This window comes from Stegostoma tigrinum, chromosome 7 (assembly GCF_030684315.1).
Source record: "Stegostoma tigrinum isolate sSteTig4 chromosome 7, sSteTig4.hap1, whole genome shotgun sequence".
NCBI lineage: Eukaryota > Metazoa > Chordata > Chondrichthyes > Orectolobiformes > Stegostomatidae > Stegostoma > Stegostoma tigrinum.
The window spans coordinates 72,475,442-72,502,248 of record NC_081360.1 but is presented as its reverse complement, the minus strand read 5'-3'; the positions used below and the strand labels follow the sequence as shown (position 1 = coordinate 72,502,248).

Below are 26,807 nucleotides of genomic sequence, written 5' to 3'. Positions count from 1 at the left end.
TATTCAATGTTGAAAACCATTTGCAGGGGAACACAAAATACTGAGTGGAGAAGCTCTGTCAAATGCTAGGAGCAGGACTAGTGATTTAGGAGTTGACCAGCTCAAGGACATTGAGCCTCGACAGGGTCTGCACTAGGTGATGAGTGAATTAACAAGATGGAAAATTACCAAACCCCATCTTGACAAATCTTCCTACCGCACACGTGTCTGTCCATGACATGAGTGGCCACTGCCTTATCCTTGTGGAGACAAGGTTCTATCTTCACATTGAGAATACACTTCAGCATGTTGTGTGCTACAATCAATGTAATAACTGGGACAGATTTTGAACAGATCTAGTTACTAAAGAGTCAGCATCCATGAGGTGCTGTGGGCCATGAGCAGCAGCAGAAACAGACTCCAGCAATCTCATGGCCTGGCGTTTGCCCCATTGCACTATTACCATCATGCCAAGGATCAACTGTGGCTCATTGAAGAGTGCAGGAGTATGTATTAGGAGCATCAGATGTACCTGGTGAAACTACTAAACAGGGCTAATTTTGTATCAAATAGCAAAAATCAGCAATTGATTGACATGGCAAAACAACTCCATAACCAACAGATCAGACCTATAGTTTTGTTTACATCTAGTTTTGAACCCTGGTGGGCAACTGAAAACTTTACAGACAGAGGTGGTGCCACGAATATCCTCATTCATAGTGAGTGAGTGAGACAGAGGCTGAGCAAGAAAGACATTGTATGAGACATGGTCTGAGTGTGTTTTGAGTGTGAATGTGTATAGTGTGGTGGAGTCACCTGTAGTGCAACATGAACCCGAGTTCCCGGTTGAGGCCTTTCTCATGGGTATTAAATTTGGCAATCCACCTCTGCTCAGCAACTCTGCATTGTTGTGTATCCCAGAGTCCCCCTTGGAGGATGTTTACCTGAACGTCCTTGACTGCTGAAGTGCTCCCCACCGGGAACATTCATCCATTGTCGCACCATCTGAATGGTCTCACCAATATCATGCCTCGTGGCATCCTCACCCGCAGTGTATGACAGACAACATTGGTCGAGTCAGAGAATCTGCTGTGAACATGGTGGATGGTGTTCCCACGTGTGAAGGTAGTGTCCATGTCAATAATTGGAGATGTCTTGCAGAGGTTGCCATGACAGAGTTGTGTGGTGCTGTGGTCGATTGTTGTCGGGAAGGTTGGGTAGTTTGCTGCAACTGGTCTGTTTAAGATTTGACATCTGTTTGAAAGCAAAGAGGTGGCAAAAGGAAGGTCTTGCCAAGGTGTTCATTGTCGATGAATACATGTTGAGGGCTGCAAAGAACATGGTATGGTTTCTCTGCGCTTGGGAAATAATGGATGAAGGGTACCCTATCAGACTCCAAGTTTAAAATGCAGACAAATTCGAAACAAGGCCTCACATCTCAAATGCATTGCCTAACCTAAGATGTCACCTCTGGTCTACCGAAAATCTTTCATCTCAGGGCAGTGACTTAATATTCTGATATTTGCATGTTATGCAGTTCAAACCTGCAACTCCTTTCAAACTGATTAAAGGTCTAACAGCCATCTTAGAACTGATGCCAATGTATTGACCAAACCAATGATACTTTGATCTTTTGCTTAAGTTGTGTTTGCTACCTCAACCACCACCAAGGAGGAACAAGGTTCTGAAAGCTTGTTTTCAAATAAACCTGTTGGACTATAACCTGGTGTCTCTGTAACTTTTTTAATTCTGAGGTAATTATGAACTAAGGCATCTGAGACATCAGCTGGAGTATTGTATATAGTTCTAGGTGCCACACTAAAGGAAGGATGTGAACATTTTGGAGAGAGTGCATAAGAGGTTTACAACAATGTTCCAGGGATGAGGCACTTTAATTATGAGGAAAAGTTGGGACTGTTTACCTTGGGGATCAGATCTGAGTTTCAAAATCATGAAAGATTTGGACAGTAGATAGGGAGTGTTGTTCCTGTACACAAGTAGATCGAAAATAAGAGGGCAGTGTCTTAAAAGGTGTTTTGTGAAAGGATCAAAAGCAAGGTGATAAAACACTTGATACAAGTGCTTAGGATATGGAACACAAGCCTGGAATTGTGGAGGACAGAGCCCCAACTGAGGCATTCAAGTAGGGCATTGAATGATTAGTTTAAACAGAAACAAATGTGTAGAGTTACAGGGAAAAGACAAGAATGGCATGGAGCTAAAATGCTCAGAGCCATTGCAGGCCTGATGGGCTGAACAGTCTCCTACTGCACTGCAACAATTGTGATTCAGTAATTCTACGAAGAGATGAAGTGACTTGTCACAGGTATAACCATAAGCCTCACTAATTTATCCTGTTCATAACAGCAAAACATAATGCATATTGTGGTGACAGCGGTCAGAGTCTTGGAAAATTGTGGCAAGTAATTCACTTCCTGGCTCCCAAAAGCCCGATCATCTCCAAGCCACAAGTCAGGAGTGTAATGAAATACTCACTTGTCTAGATGGGTACAGCTTCAACAAGTAGCTGGATTTCAGCCCGGACAAGACAATCCACTTTGTTGGCACCACATCCACATGATTCTCTCTCTCATTGCTCTGTAGCAGCAGTGTGTACTATCTACAAGATGCACTGCAGAAATTCAGATCCTCAGAGCACTTTCCAAACCCACCCGGAAGGACAGAGGCAGATAGATGGAAACACCAGTCACAAGTTCCTACTATCTCTGAAACAAGTCATTCACCATCCTGACTTGGAAATATAATGACTGCATTTTCTCGGTCACTGGGGCCAAAATCCTGGAATTCCCTCCATAACAGCATTGGGGGTTAACCTACAGCAAGTGGATTGCAGCGGTTCAAGGTGGCAGCTCACCACCTTCTCAAAAGGTAACTGAGCAATAAATGCTGGACCAGCTAATGATGTCCACATCGCATGAATGAATAGAAAAGAACATTTTTCTGGATTTTTGTTTATCCTGAACCCAAAAATACAAGTTTCTTCCCATGTAAAGGCACAATTAGGTTTATACAGCAATCATTTTACTGGAATCTCTCATTTTCCCTTTCACTCTGCTATTGCTTGTTACAATTGTACAGAAATTTCATTTCTTGCCACTAGTAAATACAGCAATTGAAAGATCTTTTGAAGTTGCATATACATCAACACAATGTACATGTCAGCATAATGCAATTACAGTAAATATTTATTTCTTCAAGTTTACAATGATGTATAGAAAATTAAATCCATGCAGTGGAAACAAGAACTAATTACTAGTGCATAGATGAATTCATCTTCTGTCAACCTGGTCATTGATTTCCTTAGAGCTCTGTTGTCATCTAAGAAATACTCAGCCTTTAAATGTTACAGATATGACTAAATAGATTCAAAAAGATAACAATGTATAATATCTACAGTGCAGAGACCACATTGGAAAATACTGGGAAAGGTCTCAAGAGAGAAAAACGTCATTCATCTCTCCCAGATGAAATGCTGTTGGCTTCTGTAAAGCTAAAGGGGCCATCTTTACTAAATGCACCAACCAGAAGGAACAAATGGATTGAAAATGTGCCTGCTCTTGGAATTATCACTGGAATGCACGGCTCGCAATCTGAACCAATTATCAATTATACTGAAACACATCTGGATTGCTCGCAAGGTTCACAGACTCATAAGCAAAGTAAGCAGACTTCCATTCTTTTGCTCACTTTTTCAGTACAACACAATTTTGCAGAGATGTTAAGAAAATATCTGGAAATACCTACAAGTGTACAGGAAATATCTAAACCGTGGTATAAGGCTAGAACAAATGATCTCGAACGTAGAAGGCTAAATGTCATTTTGGTCATCTAACCAGTTCTAAAATTAAAGTTAACTTTTTCCTTGAATGCCTGATTCTCGATTCCAGACCAGCAATATTGATCAGTCAAATGCGTCAACTTTCTGAGCAAAGATGTTCTAACTGCAATTTCAGCTTTGCAATATAAACCTTACCCATTGGATCACTCATTGGGTTGCTTCTGGCAGCTCACACTTTCTTGGCAGAATTTGAGTGCGAATGGAGCTGTTTAAGGAGTCGGAGCAAATTCGTACTGAGAAAGGTTCTGTGCAACAATATGGAGTTTCCAGATTGGTCAGAGCACTGGGTTGAAACAACTGCCAGATTCAATGGTGCAAGAAAAGTTTCATTGCTGTGTAGTAGGTGCAAGGAATGGTCCCGGGCACCCCCCACACCCTAACCCCTCAGAAGAATGGCAGAAAAATGAGTGATTTGACTCACATTACATACATCAAACTGGAGGATCAGTATATTCATTTCCAAGTACTACTGCCTTTTTAGAGATTTTCCCTTTGAGAGTTATCACTAGGGTGAACCAGAAAAGCACAAAAATTGGAGGCTAGGTGTACACTTGTCTGTATACAAGACCTGCCATGACCTTGAGTATTTAATATAATTAGATTCCCTTCACAATTCACTGTGCTAAAACTGGAAAGGTAATATAACATTCATATTATACTCTTAATGCTGCTCCATGCAAATTGCATTTAAGGTGGTTAAGAGATGAGTGAAATTATGATCAGGAACAGGCAGATTAAGAGATGAGAAACATTGGATTCCATCAGGCCTCATTACTTAACATAGCAATAATTTCAATACAAGAGCTCTAGAGAGGAGGAAAGGGTCTACTAGTAGTTCCCTTCATATGGATCAAAATCTTACAGGTTTTGTGAAGAATGTCTCAAAAGGGTTTTTCAAAACTGAGGAAAGGCTCATAAATGTAAAAGTTAGTCGTCTAGCAAGGTTCACTTCAGCAAATCCGCCTCAAATTAATTTTTGGACTTGTAGAGCCGATTATAGTGTCAAACAGTTGAAGGTTAAAACTGAAGGCACGTAACATTTAAGGTCAGATGTAACTTGAAAGAAGCTGCAAGTGTGACAAGGGTGAAATGACTCATAGGTCAGGGTGGCTGAGGAGCAAGCACAGTTAAAATGAGATGGGTTTATAAAAAGTTCTAGATCATAACAGCATTAGAAGTTCTGTTACAGCACTATCCCATGGCATTACAAAGTAATATTGAGTAAATGCAAGTAATGTAAGTAATGTTCTCATTGGAAGTCTCAAAGGTCAGCCTACATATTAACTTTAAAATATTGTGGATTGATAGCAATACTGTTAAAGGTTTCGTGAGTGCATTGATTCAGTTTGGACAATGACATTGGTGGGCATGCAAACTGATACAAGTCACTAGTATGATGTGATAATCCATTAGCAAAACAAAACTTACCATTTGAGCAATCATTCAGCTTTTCTTTGAAATGTTTTCTCATTTGATCGGAATGAAAACAACTTAATCTGTAGAAGTTATATTTAAACAATTCTAAAAGTGATATTCAGATGGATTAAATAGTTTTTATTTTCAATGACAAGATAAAAACAGAACTGCAGTTGCTGTAAATCAAGAACAAAAACAGAAGAAGTTGGAGGTGCTCAGCAGTTCTGAGGAAGGGTGACTGGATCTGAAATGTTAACTGATTTTATTTTCCTTAACAGGTTCTGCCTGACCTGCTGAGCATTTCCAGCAACTTCTGTTGTTGTTTACTATAAAATCAATTTCAATTGCCTCACCAATTCCTAAACTGCAGTTTGTTTGAACTACAGAATTTGAGACAAAATTTATGACTCTACATGCACTGTTTTCATTTTTAAAGAGTTAAAAAAGAAAGGGGCAACTGATTCAGAGAATAGCAGCAACACTTTTAAGGTAGGTTCTAAATTTATTTTCTTCTTAAATGTCAAGTACACATAGCTGAAGCCTTAGCTTTGTTGTCTTTAAGGGAGTCAACAATACCTTACTTTACAGATTTCCATTTTTTTCATGCTCTTGTTGCACTTTTTTTAAACACAAGTGAACGTGAAGCTTCTAACTGTTGACGACTCAGAGACCCCGGGATAATTACTGACCTTCTTCTCAGCAGTAATATATCTTCCTTTCTATTCAGAGCAACCCTCAAGATTCATAAGGCTGTTGAAGTACAAACTAGGACACCTTCTTGGTTCAACTACAAACTACCTGCCATTATCTGAATGCACATCAGATTCTCCAAAAAAACTCGTAGAAAAGCAAAATACCATGGATGCCTCAAAGCAGTCACATTCAACTCAGGACCGTAACCCTTTTATTCTCAACAGATGCAGCCAGACCAGTGTATTTTCGGCATTATTTTCATCTCCATGTATTTGGCCTGCCAAAATGCAAACATAAGATTCAATGGGGAACACAGATCCTCAAGAGAAATCATGTCCTTTTAGCTTTGGAGCCACTGTATCTAAGGCTAAGGCTATCTTAAAAGCAGCATCTGCAAGGAAAATCAATATGATATTGGTTATGCATTTTTAAATAACCATTTCCCTGGCTTTTATTATAATTCCTTACTAAGGTTTGTCTATTTTCATTTAAGTATTTCATGACAAAAGCGCATCCGTATGCATAACTATTCTAGCAACTCTTTAAATATAGTTTTAGTGTCAATGGTCAAGAATTAGACAAAGTTTTGAATATGTGGCATCACTTTTAAACATAACAGGATAGTCTGACTCTAAATTGTATATGACTCCAAATGAAATCTAATTCTTATACTTTTGCAACTGCAGCTGTCTTTACCACAACTGATCACCAACAATGCAAAGTCTTCAGTGCCTGAGCAACATCTTTCAATACAGGGAAGAATCATTGATAAATTAAATGACAACAGTACTATCTCTAATGTCACTGCTACAACATTGCCATCAAAACACCCATGTCATTCTTTATCACCATATGAATCAATAACAAAGAAAAAAGGACCTAACAACCAATCCTTAGCATTGTCTTACAGACAAGAAACTTCAGATGAATTTTCAAGTGCCAGTGTACCTAGCAACCAAAAGTTGTTCACTGTTGATCAATGTCCTGAATGCACTCAAGGCTTTGAACCACAATGTACACTGGCATCTGAAATAGGATATGGCATTAAGAATAATGAACTGAATTTAACCCTTCCTATGCCACTTAATGATTCAAAGTATGTAGCTTCTGGTACAAGAATCAAACACGAGCCTCTAGATGAAGAAATATCTCAACATTTGTTTACAAAGGATGTTACTCATTCAACACCTACAAAAAATACATACTGCACCTCAGCTGAATCAGATGAAAAATGCAAATACAAAGAAGCTGATATTGCAGGAACAAACTTAGATGAAGTAGTTGATGCTAGTTATTGCAAAGATAGCATTACACTATTGGATACAATTCAGTGCAGCCAGCTGAATTTAGAGAATAGTGAGCCCCTTAAAGGAAGCACGAATGCAGATTTTTTTAACATGACCACCATAAGCCCAGAGGAAAATACAAATTTCCAGGATGTACAACATTCAAAAATATCAGTAAGTGAGACCCTTCTATGCAAAGAGGAGCTGGAACCAAGTGATAATCTGTTTCAAAACAACAATTTAAAAGAAAACATAAACCACAAAGGCACGACTCAAAATTTAGCGGAGAATTTTGGACAAAGTGCAACGATTCCAAAGAAGGCTGTCAGGACAAAATATGCCATTTTTATAAAGGAAAACGTGGCTCGGAAAGATAAGATTGACTTAAAAAGTACTTCTGCCATACATGTCACAGCAAAACAATCACCAGCCAAAGCACAGAACTTCTTGAAAGTGAACCCTGTTAAAATGAAGAGTGTTAGCAAGGCTATGCCTTATAAAGGCAACCAAAGCCTCAAGATTTTAATTTCAAAAGAACCAGAACAGAAAAAGAAAATAAGCAAGGTTAACTGTGTTAATCAAAGGAATGTCTCCACTCCAGAAAGAACCAACAAATGTAGTGCCAATTCATTACAGTGCCTCGCCATTCCAACACAAAGTTGGCTGAAGAAAAGTACATTTATGCCCTCAACTGCTCAGCTACTAAAATATAAAGGCGGCCCTAGTCTCCCTTTGCTGAAAGATCCTGATCTACACCAAGTTCCATCAAAAGTGAAAACAAAAGGACAAGTTGGAATTAAATGTCTCTTGAGAAATGGATCACTTTCTAATGAACAAAATCTTCCAAATATCAGCAGAATTTCAAACAGTCTTAATAAGTCACCAGTTCTGCAAGTTTCAAGATCACATTTCACGAATGATTTCTCTGCATTAAAGTATAGTGATATGTTTCAGGAAATAAATCCAACCGAAAAAGGCCCAGGCATTTATGAAATGTTTGGCACTCCAATGTATTGCATTACACGAAAGTCCACAAATTGTGAAAGTAATCATAAAGTTATTCATTCTATACCACCTAGAAGGCAATCAATATGCAAGAAGTCCAAATCAAACCAAGTAACTACAAGAAATACTGCCAAGATTTCAAAAAGTAATCTGAACTCTAAACATAAGAGAAGTCCCGGAAATGTTAAAAAGAACGTAGATGAGAATGCAGGAGAGAAAAACACTCCTTTATTCAGCGATGAAGGACCAGAAAATGTGGTACTTGCTGGCCACCATTGCCACGTAAAAACCTATAGGAAAGAGGCATTATCCCATGAATTAATTAACCAAGAGAAAAGTGGCAATCCCTCAGATGGCATAAACTCCCTTCATTCATTATCAAATAATAAAGATGAGCTAGATAACCAGTATTTGTCAACTATTACAGAAATCTCATTTAAGCAAACTTCAAACAAATCTAACATTTCAGAAGATTTATATAAGGAATCAAGTACTTCTGTTAATGGAGATGATCCAGGACATGATGCAACTGATCAGTCCAAATTTTACTCTTTGGGAGCACGCAAGGATGCAGATTGTCTTGCTACTGATTTATTTGAGTTACAACAGCAACTGAACATCACACTTAATGAAGATGTAGATTTGGGCAAAGGAAGTCAAATTGTAGAATGCCGAGGGACTACAGATGCACAAGAGCCGACAACTGCTTTGACTAATCCGGTTATCTGGGATGTTAGAGAGGATGAATCAGAATCTATTGCTTTATGTACTGAAGACCAAGATAACACCATATTTTCTACAGTAAAAGATGCTTCAAACCCAGATTTCAATCTTAATGGTTTTCCAGTTCAACGAATGATCAACACGTGGACTACAGAAGAGGTTTGCCCTCCACATTGCCTTGACCGTAATAGTCCGGACAGTCTTACGGAAGAGTTGCTTGCTTGTCTTGCATCAGAATTATTGTTAGAAGAACAAAACACTTGTACTGACACAACAGAAGTGACCAAACCATTTCTACAAAAGGAAGACGATAGTAAGAATGGCTTGTTTCAAAATGGATATGGAAAACTAAATGAGAATAGCCTTCAGGTAATTAAAAAAAATTCCCTTGATCTTTAGCAAATTCTCTCATGGTAGTAAAAAGGTTACACCACAATAAATGGCAATGGAAACTTAAAGGAAAATAAGCTTTTAGAAAAGTATTTTTTAAAAGTGTGGTTCTTTTGCTCCCAACAGAGTGCAGAATATACAGTTACAAAACTATGCAAGACTTCTAGCAGATCAAACAGCTCACTAGGTTACTCTATGAAATCTGAAAGTAGCTCCAGTTGTGAGGATGCCATTATATGGACCAAAGGAAACGTGCTTGGCAAAGGGGCCTATGGCACAGTGAGTAACTGTAAACTGCACTTGATTTCAAAGATGAAATGTTAACAGTCAATAAGAGTAAACTGTAATACTGTCTCTCCGCAAGGCAGACGCTTCTTCCTGTCCCACAGGCCCGACCAAATCCCCTCCACCAACACCCTCGTCCGACTAGCCGAAATCGTCCTCGGCCTCAACTTCTCTTTCGATTCCTCCCACTTCCTACAGACAAAGGGGGTGGCCATGGGTACCCACATGGGCCTAAGCTATGCCTGCCTCTTTGTAGGTTACATGGAACAGTCCCTCTTCCGCACCTACACAGTCCCCAAACCCCATCTCTTCCTCCTGATGACTGTATCGGCGCCGCCTCTTGCTCCCCAGAGGAGCTCGAACAGTTCATCCTTTTCACCAACGCCTTCCACCCCAACCTCAAGTTCACCTGGGCCATCTTCAACACATCCCTCACCTTCCTGGACCTCTCAGTCTCTATCTCAGGTGACCAGCTAGAAACTGATGTCCATTTCAAGCCCACTGACTCCCACAGCTACCTGGAATACACCTCCTCCCACCCACCCTCCTGCAAAAATTCCATCCCCATTCCCAAATCCTCTGCCTCTGCCGCATCTGCTCCCAGGATGAGGCATTCCACTCCCACACATCCCAGATGTCCACGTTCTTCCAGGACCGCAACTTTCCCCCTGCAAGTGGTCGAGAACGCCCTTGACCACATCTCCCGGAACACATCCCTCACACCCCTGCCCCGCCACAACCGCCTCCAGAGGATCACCCTCGTTCTCACATACCACCCCACCAACCTCTGGATACAACGCATCATCCTCCAACACTTCCGCCATCTACAATCCGACCCCTCCACCCAAGCCATTTTTCCATCCCCACCCTTGTCTGCCTTCCAGAGAGAGACCACTGTCTCCGTGACTCCCTTGTCCGCTCCACACTCCCCTCCAACCCCACCACACCCGGCACCTTCCCCTGCAACCGCAGGAAGTGCTACACCTCCTCCCTCACCCCCATCCCAGGCCCCAAGATGATTTTCCATATCAAGCAGATGTTCACCTGCACATCTGCCAATGTGGTATATTGTATCCGTTGTACCCGGTGTGGCTTCCTCTACATTGGGGAAACCAAGTGGAGGCTTGGGGACCGCTTTGCAGAACACCTCCGCTCTGTTCACAACAAACAACTGCACCTCCCAGTCGCAAACCATTTTCACTCCCCCTCCCATTCCTCAGACAACATGTCCATCATGGGCCTCCTGCAGTGCCACAATGATGCCACCCGAAGGTTGCAGGAACAGCAACTCATATTCCGCTTGGGAACCCTGCAGCCCAATGGTATCAATGTGGACTTCACAAGCTTCAAAATCTCCCCTTCCCCCACTGCATCCCAAAACCAGCCCAGCCTGTCTCCGCTTTCCTAACCTGTTCTTCCTCTCACCCATCCTTTCCTCCCACCCCATGCCGCACCTCCATTTCCTACCTACTAACCTCATCCTGCCTCCTTGACCTGTCCGTCCTTCCTGGACTGACCTATCCCCTCGCTACCTCCTCACCTATACTGTCCTCTCTACCTATCTTCTTTTCTCTCCATCTTCGGTCCGCCTCCTCCTCTCTCCCCATCCCCCTCTCGGATGAAAGGTCTAGGCCCGAAACATCAGCTTGTGCGCTCCTGAGATGCTGCTTGGCCTGTATTCATCCAGCTTCACACTTTGTTCTATAATAGTCGCAAACCATTTCAACTCCCCCTCCCATTCCTCAGATGACATGTCTATCATGGGCCACAATGATGCCACCCAAAGGTTGCAGGAATAGCAACTCATATTCTGCCCTGCTGTGTTCATCCAGCTCCACACTTTGTTATCTTGGATTCTACAGCATCTGCAGTTCCCATTATCATGGAAAACAATCAAGCCCAGGTTACACCAGGCCTGGAATGCTATGAATAGTCTTGGACACCACACCTTAGTAACACTACATTGTATTCCACCCATAGTCAATGCAAATTTGCTAGAACACCTGGACTCCAAGGTTTTAAGTGACAAGGAAAGATTGAGTGTATATTGACTAGAAAACAGCAGGTGACATGGTGACTTCATTGAAGCTTAAGATAGCAGGTGAAACAGATGAAGTAGATTTGGGAGGTGGGGTAAGTGGAAATTTATGTTCATTAGTTGGGAGGTTTAGGAACTGAGAACATACTAAAAGTAAACCAGACATTTCAAAATTAAAATAGGAAACAATTATTTAAAGTTAGAAGTTTGGTTGCACGCTTCTGCAGAAGTAATATTGGTAACTCCGTTAATTTAAAACTGAGATAGATGGATTTCTGTTAACCAGGCATTATGGCATGGGAGAGGGGGTGACCAGTTAGCCAGTGAGTATGTACAACAGATTAACTTCAGCAACACATAATTCAACCTCTATCACAGATAACGTAAACTCAGGCTGTTCCTTCCCTGCGCTGTTTTCAAACGAAAAACATCTCTGCAATGGTCCGGTGATCAATTACCGAGGACCAGCCTTCAGACAGGGGACTCAAAGAAGGAAGATGGTATTGAGGTACACTGACACAGGATGGCATATGCAGTTAGGTCGCAGGTCAGGCCTAAACTATTTGAAGGGTTAAATGGTCTTCTCCTTCTTGTGTACCTGCTCTAATTGTTCACTAAAAATTCTAATATTTTACACAGAAAAAGAAATATTTAAAACACAGGATGCCACCGTTTAGGCTACCATGTATATGTTGGCCACACAAAAAAAAAACTTTACAATCTAATCCTACCTCCGGTTATGTAATCCTCTAGAACACCAAGCACACAGCCATAAAGTAGCTTTATTTAAAATGCAGAGTCTTCGACTTCTACACTTTTGTCACGCAGTGAGTTTCAGATATTCACCACACCCGAAACAAAAGAAAAAAGCTCCTTTAATCAATTCCTAAAATTCATTTAAATCAAAATTTCATGGATTTTTGATTGTCTGAACAGAAATGACTCCTTGTCAGCAATATCCATAAAGTTATGAAATGAAAGTTATGATCTACAATTAAGTATTTCTCCAGCCTTCTTTGTTGCAAGATCAGCCTAACTAATCTTTCCTAATAGCCGAAATTCTCTACACTGGAGGTTTTTAAGTTGCCAAAAGTGATTCAGCGGAGGCTGGGTCATTTTGGGGTGGCACAGTGGCTGGCACTGCAGCCTCACAACACCAGGGACCCGGGTTTGATTCCAGCATCAGGTGACTGTGTGGAGTTTGCACGTTCTCCTCGGGGTGCTCCGGTTTCCTCCCACAGTCCAAAGATGTGCAGACTAGGTGAATCGGCCATGTTAAATTGCCTGTAGTGTTCAGGGGTGTGTGGGTTATAGGGGGATGGGTCTGGGTGGGATGCTGCAAGGGGCGGTGTGGACTTGTTGGGCCAAAGGGCCTGTTTCCACACTGTAGGGAATCTAATCTAATTTCTGTATTCCTTAGAAAGAGTTCAATTGATTTCTTGATTGACAAGACAGTCAAAGGGTATTGGGGTAGGGAGAAAGAGTCTGGCACTATCAGATCTGTCACGATCTTATCAAATAGCGTCTAATGCTTATGCCCCGTCCTGCTAACTTCAGGGATCTGTAGACATAAATTCCAATGTTCTTCTGATTGTCTACAGATCGCACAATCCTTCTAATTATGATGCATCTCTTAGTGTAAATGGTCATTGGATAAACATATGGATAATAAATGGAATAGTGGGGGTTAGATGGGCTTCAGTTTGGTTTCACAGGTCAGCGCAACATCAAGGGCCGATGGGCCTGTACTGTGCTGTAGTGTTCTACATTCTATCTTCCCCAACTGCATACCTCTCCATTGTCTCAAATAAGTTCAATTTTCACTCTTCTGATCAAATTGACATTCCAATGATATCTTCATGCAGTCTATAGCTTTTGTCCCAAAAACTTCAAGACCACTTTTCATCTCATCTGTAAACTTCTTAGATGACACCCATGCAGGTCTAATCCATATATGTATAAAAAAAGGACAGGGACACAGTACAGAGCTCTTTGGAACCCCAAGGAAAAACACATGGTGACCGTAGCAACTTGCTTTCAATTTAATTTCCTTTGGACCTCATGAGTTGCTAGTCTTCTGACCAACTTGCCTTCTGGCATCTTCTGAAAAGTCTCACTAATACCCTCATAGGCCAGCGTCAACATTCTTCCTTGTTACCTCAAGTTTAAATAACTTTGGCAAATATCAAATACATCTAAACTTTTTAAATTAATCTCAGCCTCCCTAAATGACGATTTACATTATCATTTTTGTCTCCCCCAAATCATCTTCCCACCAATGGGCTCAGCTGCTGAGTTTTGGCAGCAATTTGTGTGTTTCAGATCTCTAACATCAGCAATTCTGTTTTCTCACCTCGACTGTTCAGCTCACTTGAGATATCGGGTGGTGAGAGATGGTTTTAAATTTTTTAAAAAGTTAAAACACAGTTGTTTTCTCCACAGACAGGTTCATTTCAATTATGTTCTTAAAAGTGAGTGCTATTTCCTTTTCAACTTTTTAGGTATACTGTGGTCTAACCAGTCAAGGGAAATTAATCGCTGTTAAACAGGTTTCTTTGGATGCAACAAATCATATTGCAGCAGAAAAAGAGTATCAGAAATTAGAAGAAGAAATAGAGTTACTGAAAAATCTAAAACATGTCAACATTGTGAGTTTTCTCGGTACAAACCTAGAAGCAAATGTTGTTAGCATTTTCATGGAGTTTGTTCCTGGTGGTTCCATTGCTGGTATCATTAGTCGATTTGGACCATTACCGGAACCTGTTTTTTGTACATATACTAAACAAATTTTAAAAGGAGTGAACTATTTACATGATAACAGGGTGATTCACAGAGATATAAAAGGAAATAATGTCATGCTTATGCCTAATGGTGTGATAAAACTTATTGATTTTGGATGTGCCAAACGCATGACTTACGTGAACATGAGTGATACACACAGTGAAATGTTAATATCAATGCACGGAACTCCTTATTGGATGGCACCTGAAGTGATCAATGAGACTGGACATGGGAAGAAATCTGACATTTGGAGTATAGGCTGTACAGTGTTTGAAATGGCATCAGGGAAACCACCTTTGGCTCATATGGACAAAATTGCAGCCATGTTTTACATTGGAGCATACAGAGGTCAGATGCCAAACCTGCCTGAAGAGTTCTCTGAGAATGCAAGAGACTTTGTACAGATTTGTTTAACAAGGCAAGTATGTTTTTAAACACTAATAAATCTTGTACGGTGTCACAAAATAGGAGGTAATTTAGGAATTCAACACTTTGGCAATAGCATGGCAATGTGGGTTGTGCATTCATCATAGTTTGTTTAATTTTATATACATTGGATATACAACATAAAAGCTTCACATTAGTATTTAAGTTCCATTCAAAGTCTGCTCCTCTTTCTTAATCTAAATGTAACCTTTTATCCCCATGTTTCCCTAGTGGCATCTATACTATTTTCTTCAACCATTCCTTGCAGTAGAGAGTACCATATTCATCACCACCTGGCCCCAATGGGTGAAGAGATTTTTATTCCACTAAGAGGAGTTGGTGCCTGTTGCAACACAAAAATATAGTTATCCTCCAGTTCAAAAATTATGTTTTCTTTATTGTAGTCAAACAGAGTAAAAACAAACTTTAAAATTTGGTAAGCAGGCAGGTGGAACTGGTTGAAATATGGAGAGACTGAAGAGCTGAGAGATGTGAAACAGCACCACCACTGGTGAACTGCATAATTTCAACCTGACATCTGGACGGCAATAATTTCCAATGGTTTGAAGAGCGACTGCCACTGTTCACCAGTTCTGGGTGAAAACTTGACTGCAATGCTCACACTTGCATAATTACTTATAAATCAGGAAATTGCTGTCTAAATTGCCCTGCTTCTCCTTAGGCTTAGATACTCGAAAACTTGCTGAGATTTTCAGTATGCAAATGTGGAGAGCAGGACATTGTGAGTACTTACCCTAATGGTTTCTTGTGTAATTAATCATCTCCCGACAATTTTATTTGAAACTCTTACTGTTTAAAGAAAATCTTGTAACAGAGTTCAGAGTTTATGTTCTTTTAAACAACCTTTATTGTATACTAAAAATGCAAGCACCACTAGCTTAACACTAACTTATGAATTAAGCTATTCATTCTAATTTTTGCTTCCCAAAAGTTCCCTTTCCTTTCCAAATCTTCAGGGTGTAATACTTATTTTTCCTTGGGCCAATTCAGAAGCCTTGTCTGCAGAATTTACTTGAATTTTCCTTAGTATTCCAATTATTCCCAACTAAGTCTGTAGGGAAAGGGTCTGTTTCCCTTTGATCTTTGTGGCAAATCAATTGCCATGCCAGTTTTGAAGTGAACTCGGCTGTCTTTTTTCTATCCTAAAGCTCAAAAGGACCATTGTAGATTGCACTCACTAACTACAAACTAGGGCCAGTTTTCAAACTGAATTTTCCTCATGAAATCCATGCCAAGATGAATGAAATAGTTAGTATTTTCACCTCATCACCTTCCCATACAAAGATTTCAACACCTGCCCTCTACTTCGACTGTCCTCAATCCTAGGCCCCAAACACACTTTGTTGAAGAAGGGTCTCGACCCGAAACGTCAAATTTTCCTGCTCCTTTGATGCTGCTTGGCCTGCTTTGTTCATCCAGCTTCACAGTGTTATCACACTTTCTAGGTGTATCAGTTGTACTTATTTCAATTAGCAGAACGCATACACTGCTCACAACTGGTGCGCTCTACTTTGGGGAGAGAAACAATTTGGGTGATCACATGGCAGAGATTCCACTCAGTCCACAAGACTGACCTCCCCATGCTTGCCATTTTAAATTAATTTCCTTCATGTCATTTTTTGTTGGCTGCAATGTTCTAGTAAAATAAATATCATGAAACAGCACTTAATCTTCTACTTAAGTAGAAGTACTATAGCCTTGTGAACTCAACAGGGAATTCAACAAATTCAGGCCATGAATTTTATCTTCCATTTTGCCCAATAGCACTAACTATGTACAGACAGCTGGTCATTATTCTGCTGTTAACACATTCTGCACCAGTGTTTTGTCTTTTTACAATCAAACATTATTACTTAGTCTTTTGTTCCACAGCATACCACCTCTCCTTAGTTCCAAAGGCACATTAGATTTGAAACATTAACTGTTTCTCTGTTGCGAGCAAATGATAAGTATCATGTCAAAGTCAATGAATATCAAAGGAAAGAACTTTCTAGTGGCTGTCAATACAACAGAAACAGCTCATGTCATTAGAGACAAGCCAATGTTGCTCCAGCGTGTCACTGCACAAGTTGCTTGGGACAGCAGCCTCAACCCAATCTAAGTCTTTATTTCTGAATAATTAGGATTGTTCACAAGAATAAGGATTGTAAATCATTCCACTAAACATTCCCTCAAAGTGGAAAACTCAGAAATGGTCGGTCAATCATGGCTAACAAAGAAAGCTATGGAAGAATATGAAGCAATGGAGCATTTTAGCTATGACCAGAGGCTGGGCTGTTTTCTTTAGAGCAGAACTTGAAGTGTATAAGATTGAAGGCCATGAAAGGATGGATAGGAAGCAGCTGTAGCCCTTAGTTGAAGGGTCAATAACATGGGGTCATAATCTTAAGGTGAAAGGTGAAGAGGTTGAGAGGGGATTTGAGGAAAACATATTTCATACAAATAATGATGAGTATCTGGTATATACTGCCTGGGAAGTTTGGGAGGGGGTGGCGGCAGGAAAACCTGTCTTTACGAGGTACATGAATGAGCACTTGAAATGCTGCAGACTTTATGGGCCTCATCTGTGCTGTACAATTTTAGATCAGGATTGGAAACGATTAGAAGAAAATGTCCATAAAGTTGCCAGAAACAATTGTAAACTCAAGGATTGGGAAGTTTAAGAATATAGCAAAGGAGGACAAAGAAACTAAAGGAAATGGCAGGGGGATAGTATGAATGCAATCTAACAAAAACTAAGCAGAACATAAAAAAGGAAATTTGGTTAAAATGAATGCAAATCCATTTCAGAAAGAGTCAATAGAATTTATATGGAAGATGAGAGAAACGGCAGAGGAGTTAAAATGTTTATTTTGTGCCTGTTTTCACTGAGAAAGATTCAAGAAACCTTACAAACTCGAAATCCAGTGGCAAGGGATAATGAAGAAAAATTCTGTAGTGCAATCTAAGGGGACTGAAAGTTAATATAGCCCAAAAATCTGACCATCTGCATCCCAGGCTGCTCAAGGTGGCAGCTATAATGTGCTGGTACTTTTCCAAATGTCCATAGACACTGGAACGATTGCTGTGGATGTGAACCAGATGTCACTCCACTATTGAAGGGGTAGGGGGGGAGAGAGAGAGAGAGAGAGGTGGGGGGAAACCGGGAACTACAGATCTGTTAACCTTATATTAATAGCAGGAAAAATGGTAGAATCTGTTATTACAAAGGATGTATTAAATAGACATTGGACATCAGCATAGATTTGTAAGTGGAAACTATTTAATGAACTTGGTGAGATTATTTTGGAAGTTTAATTAACAAAATAGATAAGTGAGAGCTGCTGTACATAATGTACTTATAAGATTTCCAAAAAGCTTTGATAAAGTCCTCCACATGAAGCTAGTTAGAAAAATTGAAACACAAAAGGATGAAAAGAGGTAATGAAGTGACAGGATGACAGAAAATGGGTCTTGCATGTCACCAGGCATGCTAGTGGGGTACTGAAAGGATCAATAGTTCAGGCCCTAGCTGTTCATAATACATAGCAACAATTTTGAGCTAGGACCAACTGCAATATTTGCAAATTTGCAGATCTTATAATGCTGTGAGGAAGATTCAGACCAAGCTTAGTGAATGGGCAAGAACATGGCATCAGAAAACATGGAAAAATGAGATGTTATCCAAGTTGATGGGCAGAACTGATGTGTTGAGCATTCCTTTGATAGCAAGAGCTTGTAAAGTGAAAAGAATCTAAATGTCACTTAATACATTACTGAAGGCTAACACGCAGGTGCAGCAAACTAATTGAATCCTAATGGTAATTGTCAATTTATTTTTTGCTATCTACATTATCCTTTGCAGAGCTTACAGTGCTTCCAAGGCTTTGTATCATCTGCGTACCAAAGTATAGATCATTAATATACACATCAGGAAAAACAAGGTCCCAACAGCAACCACTGGGCAACTCCATTACAAAGCTTCCTCCAGTCTTAAAACAAATCTACTCAATTTTCCTAATCACTCAGATCAAGTTTGTATCCATGTTGTTACTCAACGAGCTACAGCTTTTCTCGAGCTTGTGTAACAGTACATTAAATGCCTTTTGAAAGTCCATGCCCATGAAGTTTCCTTGTCGATGAGAACTTTATAAACTCCAGCAAGTTATATTTTCTCTTTAGAAATCCCTGTGGATTGGCCCTTACCAATCCAGATGATTATTAAATCTACCCTGAATTGCTGATTCTAAGAAGTTACCCTACTAAAGTTAAAACTGACTGGTCTGTAATTGTGACAGTGATAATGGGAACTGCAGATGCTGGAGAATCCAAGATAATAAAATGTGAGGCTGGATGAACACAGCAGGCCCAGCAGCATCTCAGGAGCATATGCTGCTGGGCCGGCTGCGTTCATCCAGCCTCACATTTTATTATCTTGGTCTGTAATTGATGAGGTGGTCTTCATTTTTTGAGCGAGGATGCAATGTCTGTAAGTCTCCAGACCCTTCACATTTGCCCAGAGTTGACAGAAATTGTGGATTGTGCTATAAATTTCTCACAACTTCCATTAATATGGGATGCATCTCATATGGTTCAGGTACCTTGTCAACTTAAAATGAATATTTAACACTTTCTCATTAGTTTTACATCCTTCTTGTGGCATAACTTCACCCCAAGCCACCTTAGCCAGGGTAGCATTTAGCTTATTGGTACTGACTCATGCTGCTTTGTTACGCACAAATAATTTAGACCTCTAATTATTCAATTTCCAGCCTTTTATGATCAATGCGTCTGTAGAACACTTGGGGAATTTCACCTATTCTATCCCATGTGTTGGCCAGCAGTTTTAAAATTCTCACAACCCCCCCATTGTGGATTTTTTTTGTTACTCCTCTGAACTTTGGGTAGTGGTTCTTAATTTTATCTTCAACCGAACAGCTGTCATAAGCAGCTTTTCTTTATCTTAATGTCTATCTCCTTTCTTTCATCTAAGCAGCTCCAATTTCTGTTTGTCCTTTCCTTAAGGGAGAACCTACACTGTACCTAAACAATCTTTTTAAAAAGGTAATCCATTGTTTAGCCAGTTCTCACTACTAATCTTTTGTTCCAGATTACCTGACACCTGCGCTTTCTGGCCCCAGTGAAGTTAGCATTTAGTTAATTATTCTTACTCTGGATCGTCTGTTGACCCACTGTACTATTGTCTTAAACCTTAATACAAAGATTACTGTCTCGTAAATATTCCTGCACTTACAGAATGGAGATGACTCAGCTCAATTCCAAGCCGATCCAGCAGTGTATCCGTTCACGTTTAACGCATCACATTCTGTTGATATTTGCTCAAGTAAATTTTGATGCCAATTGTATGAACAAACGTCTGACGCCTTATATTTGATTGTTTAACAAAAACTGAGAATGTGGTGAATCAAATTTCTCAAGTAATTGATATATTTGGCACTATTAAAATAAGTGTGGTAATTCATTGCATGGTTAAACTAATGGAATTATAAACATGTCTGAAAGTGGTGGATCAATAATTTTAATCGACAATCTTCTTGAATCCAGTGATCAGCATGAACGACCTTCAGCAAAACATCTTCTACAACATCCATTCATCACAAAGAAACAATAAAAAATACATTCAGGAAGATAAAATTATAGCAGAAAATTTCAACAATGCTTTCAACAGCTACTTTTGGACAGCATAAAGACATTTCATAATGAGTAAGTCATGTACATAAAACTGCATTTTGTGAAGCATCATATTTACACATTCTAAAATGTTTGTGCTATCAGCTATACAAGAAGCTATTTTGTACTATTTTTCCCCTCATGAAGAATTACTCTTTTTTGAAGTCTAATACATTGCATGAATTTCATTTTTATTTTGCAATTGGATAATTAGGAAATTTTTCACAATGTTGCCCTTAAAACACTCAGCACCCTTTCCAAAAGGAGTAAAAACAAAATGGCTGGTTCACCCTGGCAAAATTTTTAAAAAGTTGCTCTTTGCATTAGCCAATCTACAGTTAAAAAGTTGCCTGACATAAAATAGGAAACTGGAATGGCCATTACTTGAGGTAAAGATCTGTCATTTTATAATGGCAGATTGAGGCAGCTGTGGATTTACTGAATGCACAAATGAAGAATGCCCAGAAATGTTTTGATTAAAAATAGGACTGACAGCCCTGCAAACAGACAAGCAACACGCTCCACCTTCTCTTCATGTACATGCCCACAATGGCATAGATTCATCCGATTCATTAATCCAATCACTGCCCAATTGGTTTACTCAGCCATCAGAAAATTGAAACTCAAAATAAGCAGCATTTAATGATTCTGTAGTAGTGTCTAGGTCCAAAACATCAGCTTTCCTGCTCCTCTGATGCTGCTTGACCTGCTGCGTTTATCCAGCTCGACACCTTACTATCTCAGCGTTCAATGACCTGTTTACATTTGCTGTTCAGGTTCGCCTCAACACAGTTATGGGTTAAGGAGACAAGGTGGCCAAATCTCTGGATAGCTAATCAATTAGGCTCTTCCAGTATAGTGATAGGATCCCTATCTTTAAGCCAAGAGGCCAAGCTTCAAATATACACTTCTGGAGCAGTTGGGACTAATTTCTGTACAGGTTGTTGACAAAATATCCAGTTGTGGTTCAAACTTGGACAAGAGCTGAAATCAGACGTGAGGTGAAATTAGTGACTAACATCATGGCAGCTCTTGAGCAGGTGCAAGGAGCCCTAATCGGATGGGAAACTCCCCACTGGTCAGTCAGACCTAGCTCATATGAAGATTGTTAGAACCACTGGAGGCCAATCATTTCAGCTCCAGTACTTGGCTGCACAAGTTCCTTAGTAATGCCCTAGGTGTAAGCATCTTCAGTGCTTCATTATTAACCTTCCCTTGTAAAAGTTTGGAAGTGGAGACATTCAATGTTTAGAAACTCAAGTAGTCCATGTCCATGCAAGACCTGAACAAAATTCAGACTCAAGGTGATGGGCTGTAAGTAACATTCACACCACACAAGTAGTGTAATGATCACTTCCACTAAGCAAAAAAAAAGAAAATCTCGCCACCTCTCCATGACATTACCATTGGCAAAATTATCCACAATCAACATTTTGTGAATGATAAACCATTCATTCCCTCCATCACCGTCACAGCAGCTGTGTACAAAGATCAACTACAGAAACTCATGGTCCTTAAACAGAACTATCCAAACTCAGAATCTATCACCTAGAAGGTGAAGTACAGATGTCTGGGGACATCACCTACAGTTTCACCCTCAAGCCACAGTTCAATATGACCTGGAACTAAATAGCCATTCCTTTACCATCACTGGATTAAAACCCTGGAGCTCCCTTAGCTGCTTGGTGGGCGTATCTACACCAGTTCAAGACATCAGCTATTCACGTCTGCAAAAACATAGGAAACTGGCACATAACCCCCAAATCTCATGAAGCTTGAGAACATTAACAGTAAGATACAGATCTGCAGAATCCCTTTGTACCTTCTCCCAACACTTCCCTTCCTCACCACCTCACAGCATTAGATTCTTGCCCAAGGAAGGGTGCACAAGTTCTAGAGACCTTCTTGTGGTTGGTCAACGAGTGGACATATTTCTAACTAGATAACATCAAATATAAACGCAGCATGTGCTTGCCTGCCACTCAGGATTAATAAGTTCAAGTCACACCATGCTAATTTGCTTCCAGCTCAATCAGGAATGCCATTATCACAACATTTTCTCTAATTTTCTTACAATTACCGTATGATCATGGCCAAAAACCGTTCAAAAACACTGATGCTTGTTTTGAGTAATGTTGTGGAAAATATAGAGCACTTTTAACAGATACTGATATGCGGTGTCAGCTGCAATTCAGTGCAAACAATCTTGTCCAAGTAAAGATGAAAGTCTAGGTAAGAGTTTGAACACAAAAATCCACAGGTGTTTCAGTGCAGTACTAGGAATTTTTTTTTTGGACATTCGAATGGATGCTAAATGGAGGCTGCCTCCGCTCAACAAAAGTTCCATGGAATAGTTCTTCTGTTAATGAATAACACTTGAAAAGCAACAACTGGTCATCACCACATTGCAGTTTGTGGAACTTGTGTGCAAATAGGTTACTGTAATGTTGGAACATGCGGACACATTACAAAACTATTTCTGACACTATTTTATAATCTGGAACAATATTTATCATGATCACAAGTGCCAGTGTATTGCCATGACTAGTTAGCTAAGATTACCAACTTCATATTGATTTTGTTGCTTATTTTCTGTTCAAGATGGCTCCAAAGTAACAAGTAATTGACAGCTATTGGCTTATAATACCCTAGGTAAGCAGTCTGTAGAGAAATACCAAAAAGAATGGGCAACGAAAATGCTACAAGCTGAAGAACTGGGAGGCAGGTATAATTACAATATTTAAAAGGCATCTGGGTGGGTATATGAACAGGAAGGGTTTAGACAGAAAGGAGCTAAATGCTGGTAAATGGGATTCGATCCAATCGGGATGTCTGATTGGCTGATAAGTTGGACCAAAAAATCCGTTTCTGTGCTGTATGACTACGACACTGTAAGAGTTCTAGATGGATGTCAAGTCTTTCAATTTCAGAGCTAGAAATAAAACTGTTGATATAGTTGAGGACCAAATGCATCAAATGATGTACCATCTGTATGCCAACTCAACGTACATTTTGAGACTTCAGGATATAGTCCATGTTTACCCCCTTATATTTTTGATTTGTAAAGCTTCACTTATTTGAACACAAGATTACAGGCACCTTAAAAATTATGAAACAGTATTGTTTGAGATGAGCTTAGTATGTTTAATAGAGGACAACAGACAAATTTATGAAGTTTCCCTAATTAAAATATGCTACAAAAGTGGTCACCAAATGTAATTGGTATACTAGATTTTATGAATTCCTCACACATCCCCCTATTTCATTAGTAAGGCTAATGAACCAAAACACACTTTCTACAACCAGGCTTCAAGCAGGGAAGTAAAACTGCATTGTTCCTCGAAGTAAACATTAGAGGAATCAACTGCCGCCAATAAAATCTATTCATCCAATACAGTTGTGTGTCAGGGAGGGTGTTTAGCATAAACTTCACATCATATCTGGGTGTCTGATTACACTGAAAGCTCTGGGTATTTCACAAAAGATAAAAATTACATTATTTAAAAATGGACTGGTGAAACCTACTCAAAGATTAGGTAAAGAAGGCACCATCTTTCTGTGAACATAAAATTTCCTAGCAGGATACTCTCCATCCTTAATATTTGTCTTTTCACACCTTTGACTTAATCCTTCACAAATTGTCTGTTATTGGGAAAAAAACAAAACTTGTAATTTTTACCCTTCGTTGCATTTCCGTACAACAGCCCAGTTCATTGCCAAGTACTACAGAACACACTGCAGACACCAAATGCATCGATTCTAAAATACAGACCCTTAAAGGGTCTAAAGGATGAAATTTTAAAGAAAACTTAAATTTTCCAGTTAAGCCAAATATGCAGCTCTTTTCTAAAAGAGATGCTGAGGAGAACTTTCCAAGAGTTCCATCAACTTCAGGATGCTAACGTGTTCTTTCCCATTTGTATGGTCCACTTGGAAAAATACAGTCATGACCCAATTAAGTGCTGGTACAGAAAGAGGATAAATTCCAAGAATGAGCGTTGCAGTATGTCTTTTGTTCAAATAAAAGGGTATGCTCTGACTACCAATCTGTCTGCTAATTGCGCACATACAGACAGTACTAGTGAATCCTGGCAGTTGCCTCAGCTGTAAACTGGCTTCACACTAGTTATAAACTTGGGTTATAATTTAAATGGAAACAAAGGTCGAAAATACATTTGGTGCAAGTCAAATAAATAGTATGTTTTCTATGCAATCTTATCATAAGGCAAATTTAGTTTAGAGGACTGGAGTTTTTGAATTCAGAGGCTTGAAAAGTAACAAACTACAGTGATGAGGGATGGAGCATATAACAGGATTTTATTATTTCTGTACTCAAGACGTTCAAATAAAATCTGAGAACCATTTCAATACAGTCAGACTAAGTGTTAGAAATAGGTCAGTTAAAAGCATTGTGCAATATTCATGTGATTTTTTTACACATGCACACTCTTATGGAACCGAGAACTGGCATCAATATGATACATGCCCTTTAAATAATAGAATTACCTGATACTGTTCCTTGTCAAAAATGATCCAGGTATTCATGACGTATCATTGAAAAGAACAAGAAAAACAAGGAAACCGCAAGATTGAAAGCATGATTGATCTGATGATTTTGAGTTGCATTTATGTTGGACTGATACCAGTTTTCTAATTGACCAATTTATGATAGTGACAAACTCAGATCAGATGCAAGTTACAAAGTCTTTTAACATTGATAAGTTTTAGGTGATAAAATACACAATTTGTTTAGCATCAGCATTTCTGTATCAATTTAGGTGCAGGTATAAAAGAATAGTGAATGGTTCTGAAGGTTTAAGTGCAACAAGAACTATTTATCAGCATCAAGGAGTAAAATGAACTGTGGTACTTATTTCAACATACTTGATGATTTGCAGACATTTTGAAGATCATGTATAAATTTATGCAGAATGCAACATATAATGAATCCCAGTTTCTACATTTACAGTCAAACCATCAATGGCAGATGGAAGCACATTTCCAGGAAGAGACACTACAGGTTTTACATTTGCACATGAAAATCTGAGACACTACAGGTTTTACATTTGCACATGAAAATCTTAAGTTTAAACTTGCAACCCAAAAAGCTTAAATCAATAAAAATCAACTTATGAAATGGATCTGACAAAAAAAAATAAAGTTCACCTGTTGCAGGGTAAAATAAAGCCTATTGTTCCTGTGCAAAAAGAAAATTTACACAACTTAATCTAATATCCACTTTACTCTCCCAACCCTGTGGGCCTTAATTATGGTCGATGCTGGGACAGACTGACACTGGACAAAATTAAGGTCGTTAAAAACCTTGTAACAAATACTCAGAAGGACTTCGACATATTGCAAGCTATGCAGCAAATTACAAAGAAAACGACTAAGACTCACCCATTCTGATCATAGTTTATCTTTTAAGCGAAGATGGAATCAGACTGCATGCTGTATCAGGTTACCAACTGCATTCAGCTGCAAATCAGTCAATTGTTGAACCATAATTAAAACACATGCAGCTAAATCTTAAGGGCCAGAAACATCTCACCTACCGAAATGTAACTCAATTAAACTAAGGCTTTCTAAATGTACTATTTTAGATTGTAAGAGAAACTGAACATCAAATATTACTTTCAATTGTTTTGACCAAATTTTCCCGATTGTTTTCCTAAACCCTACTTTGAGGGTATTTCAGTACATATTCTCACAAATTCAGGATAAAATAACCTGTAAATAAAAATACTGAGCTCAGTAAAGGAACAAGTCATACTTTTGTGTTGTTGAGATGTAGTTTATTTTATGTATACATGGAACGTCTTTGTGATACCCAAAGCGAAAGCACACAAACAGCATGAAAATCACCAGCATTCTAGAACTGACAGGTGGCCGTATTTTGGGCACTCAAGAAATAAGAATTGCAAAGCCAGTAAGACAGTGAACTAATACATGAACATATACTGATAGGTGAAATACAATTCTTTGTATTTACTGGGATACAAGCAGCCACTATAAGTGTTTCAGACTACTTGAGAATATAAACCTGCAAATTCACAGATAATCTTAATTTGCTAAGAAACTACAAATACTCTGTCACAACAGATTGTCTTTGGAGGATACTTTGAACTCTTGCACCAGCACAAACCTATATTGGTACTGCAAACCAATAACTGTTCACATTGATTGCAGATGTAAACATTGGTAGACAAACATCAACTGTAGCAGAACTGAAAAT

The 26,807-nt window shown here is 39.3% G+C and overlaps 1 protein-coding gene across 1 annotated transcript in view; it reads left to right on the top strand.

The window, feature by feature from the left end:
* map3k19 (mitogen-activated protein kinase kinase kinase 19) overlaps positions 1-26,330 on the top strand; it is a 68,182-nt gene extending 41,852 nt beyond the window's left edge. Inside the window, exons 8-13 of the mRNA XM_059647654.1 lie at positions 3,397-3,659; positions 5,691-5,743; positions 6,634-9,330; positions 9,478-9,630; positions 14,176-14,873; positions 20,447-26,330. Of these exons, the coding sequence (XP_059503637.1) occupies positions 3,397-3,659; positions 5,691-5,743; positions 6,634-9,330; positions 9,478-9,630; positions 14,176-14,873; positions 20,447-20,513 (3,931 nt within the window). The 3' untranslated portion in view covers positions 20,514-26,330. The remainder of the gene's footprint in view (positions 1-3,396; positions 3,660-5,690; positions 5,744-6,633; positions 9,331-9,477; positions 9,631-14,175; positions 14,874-20,446) is intronic.
* Positions 26,331-26,807: the final 477 nt, after the last annotated feature.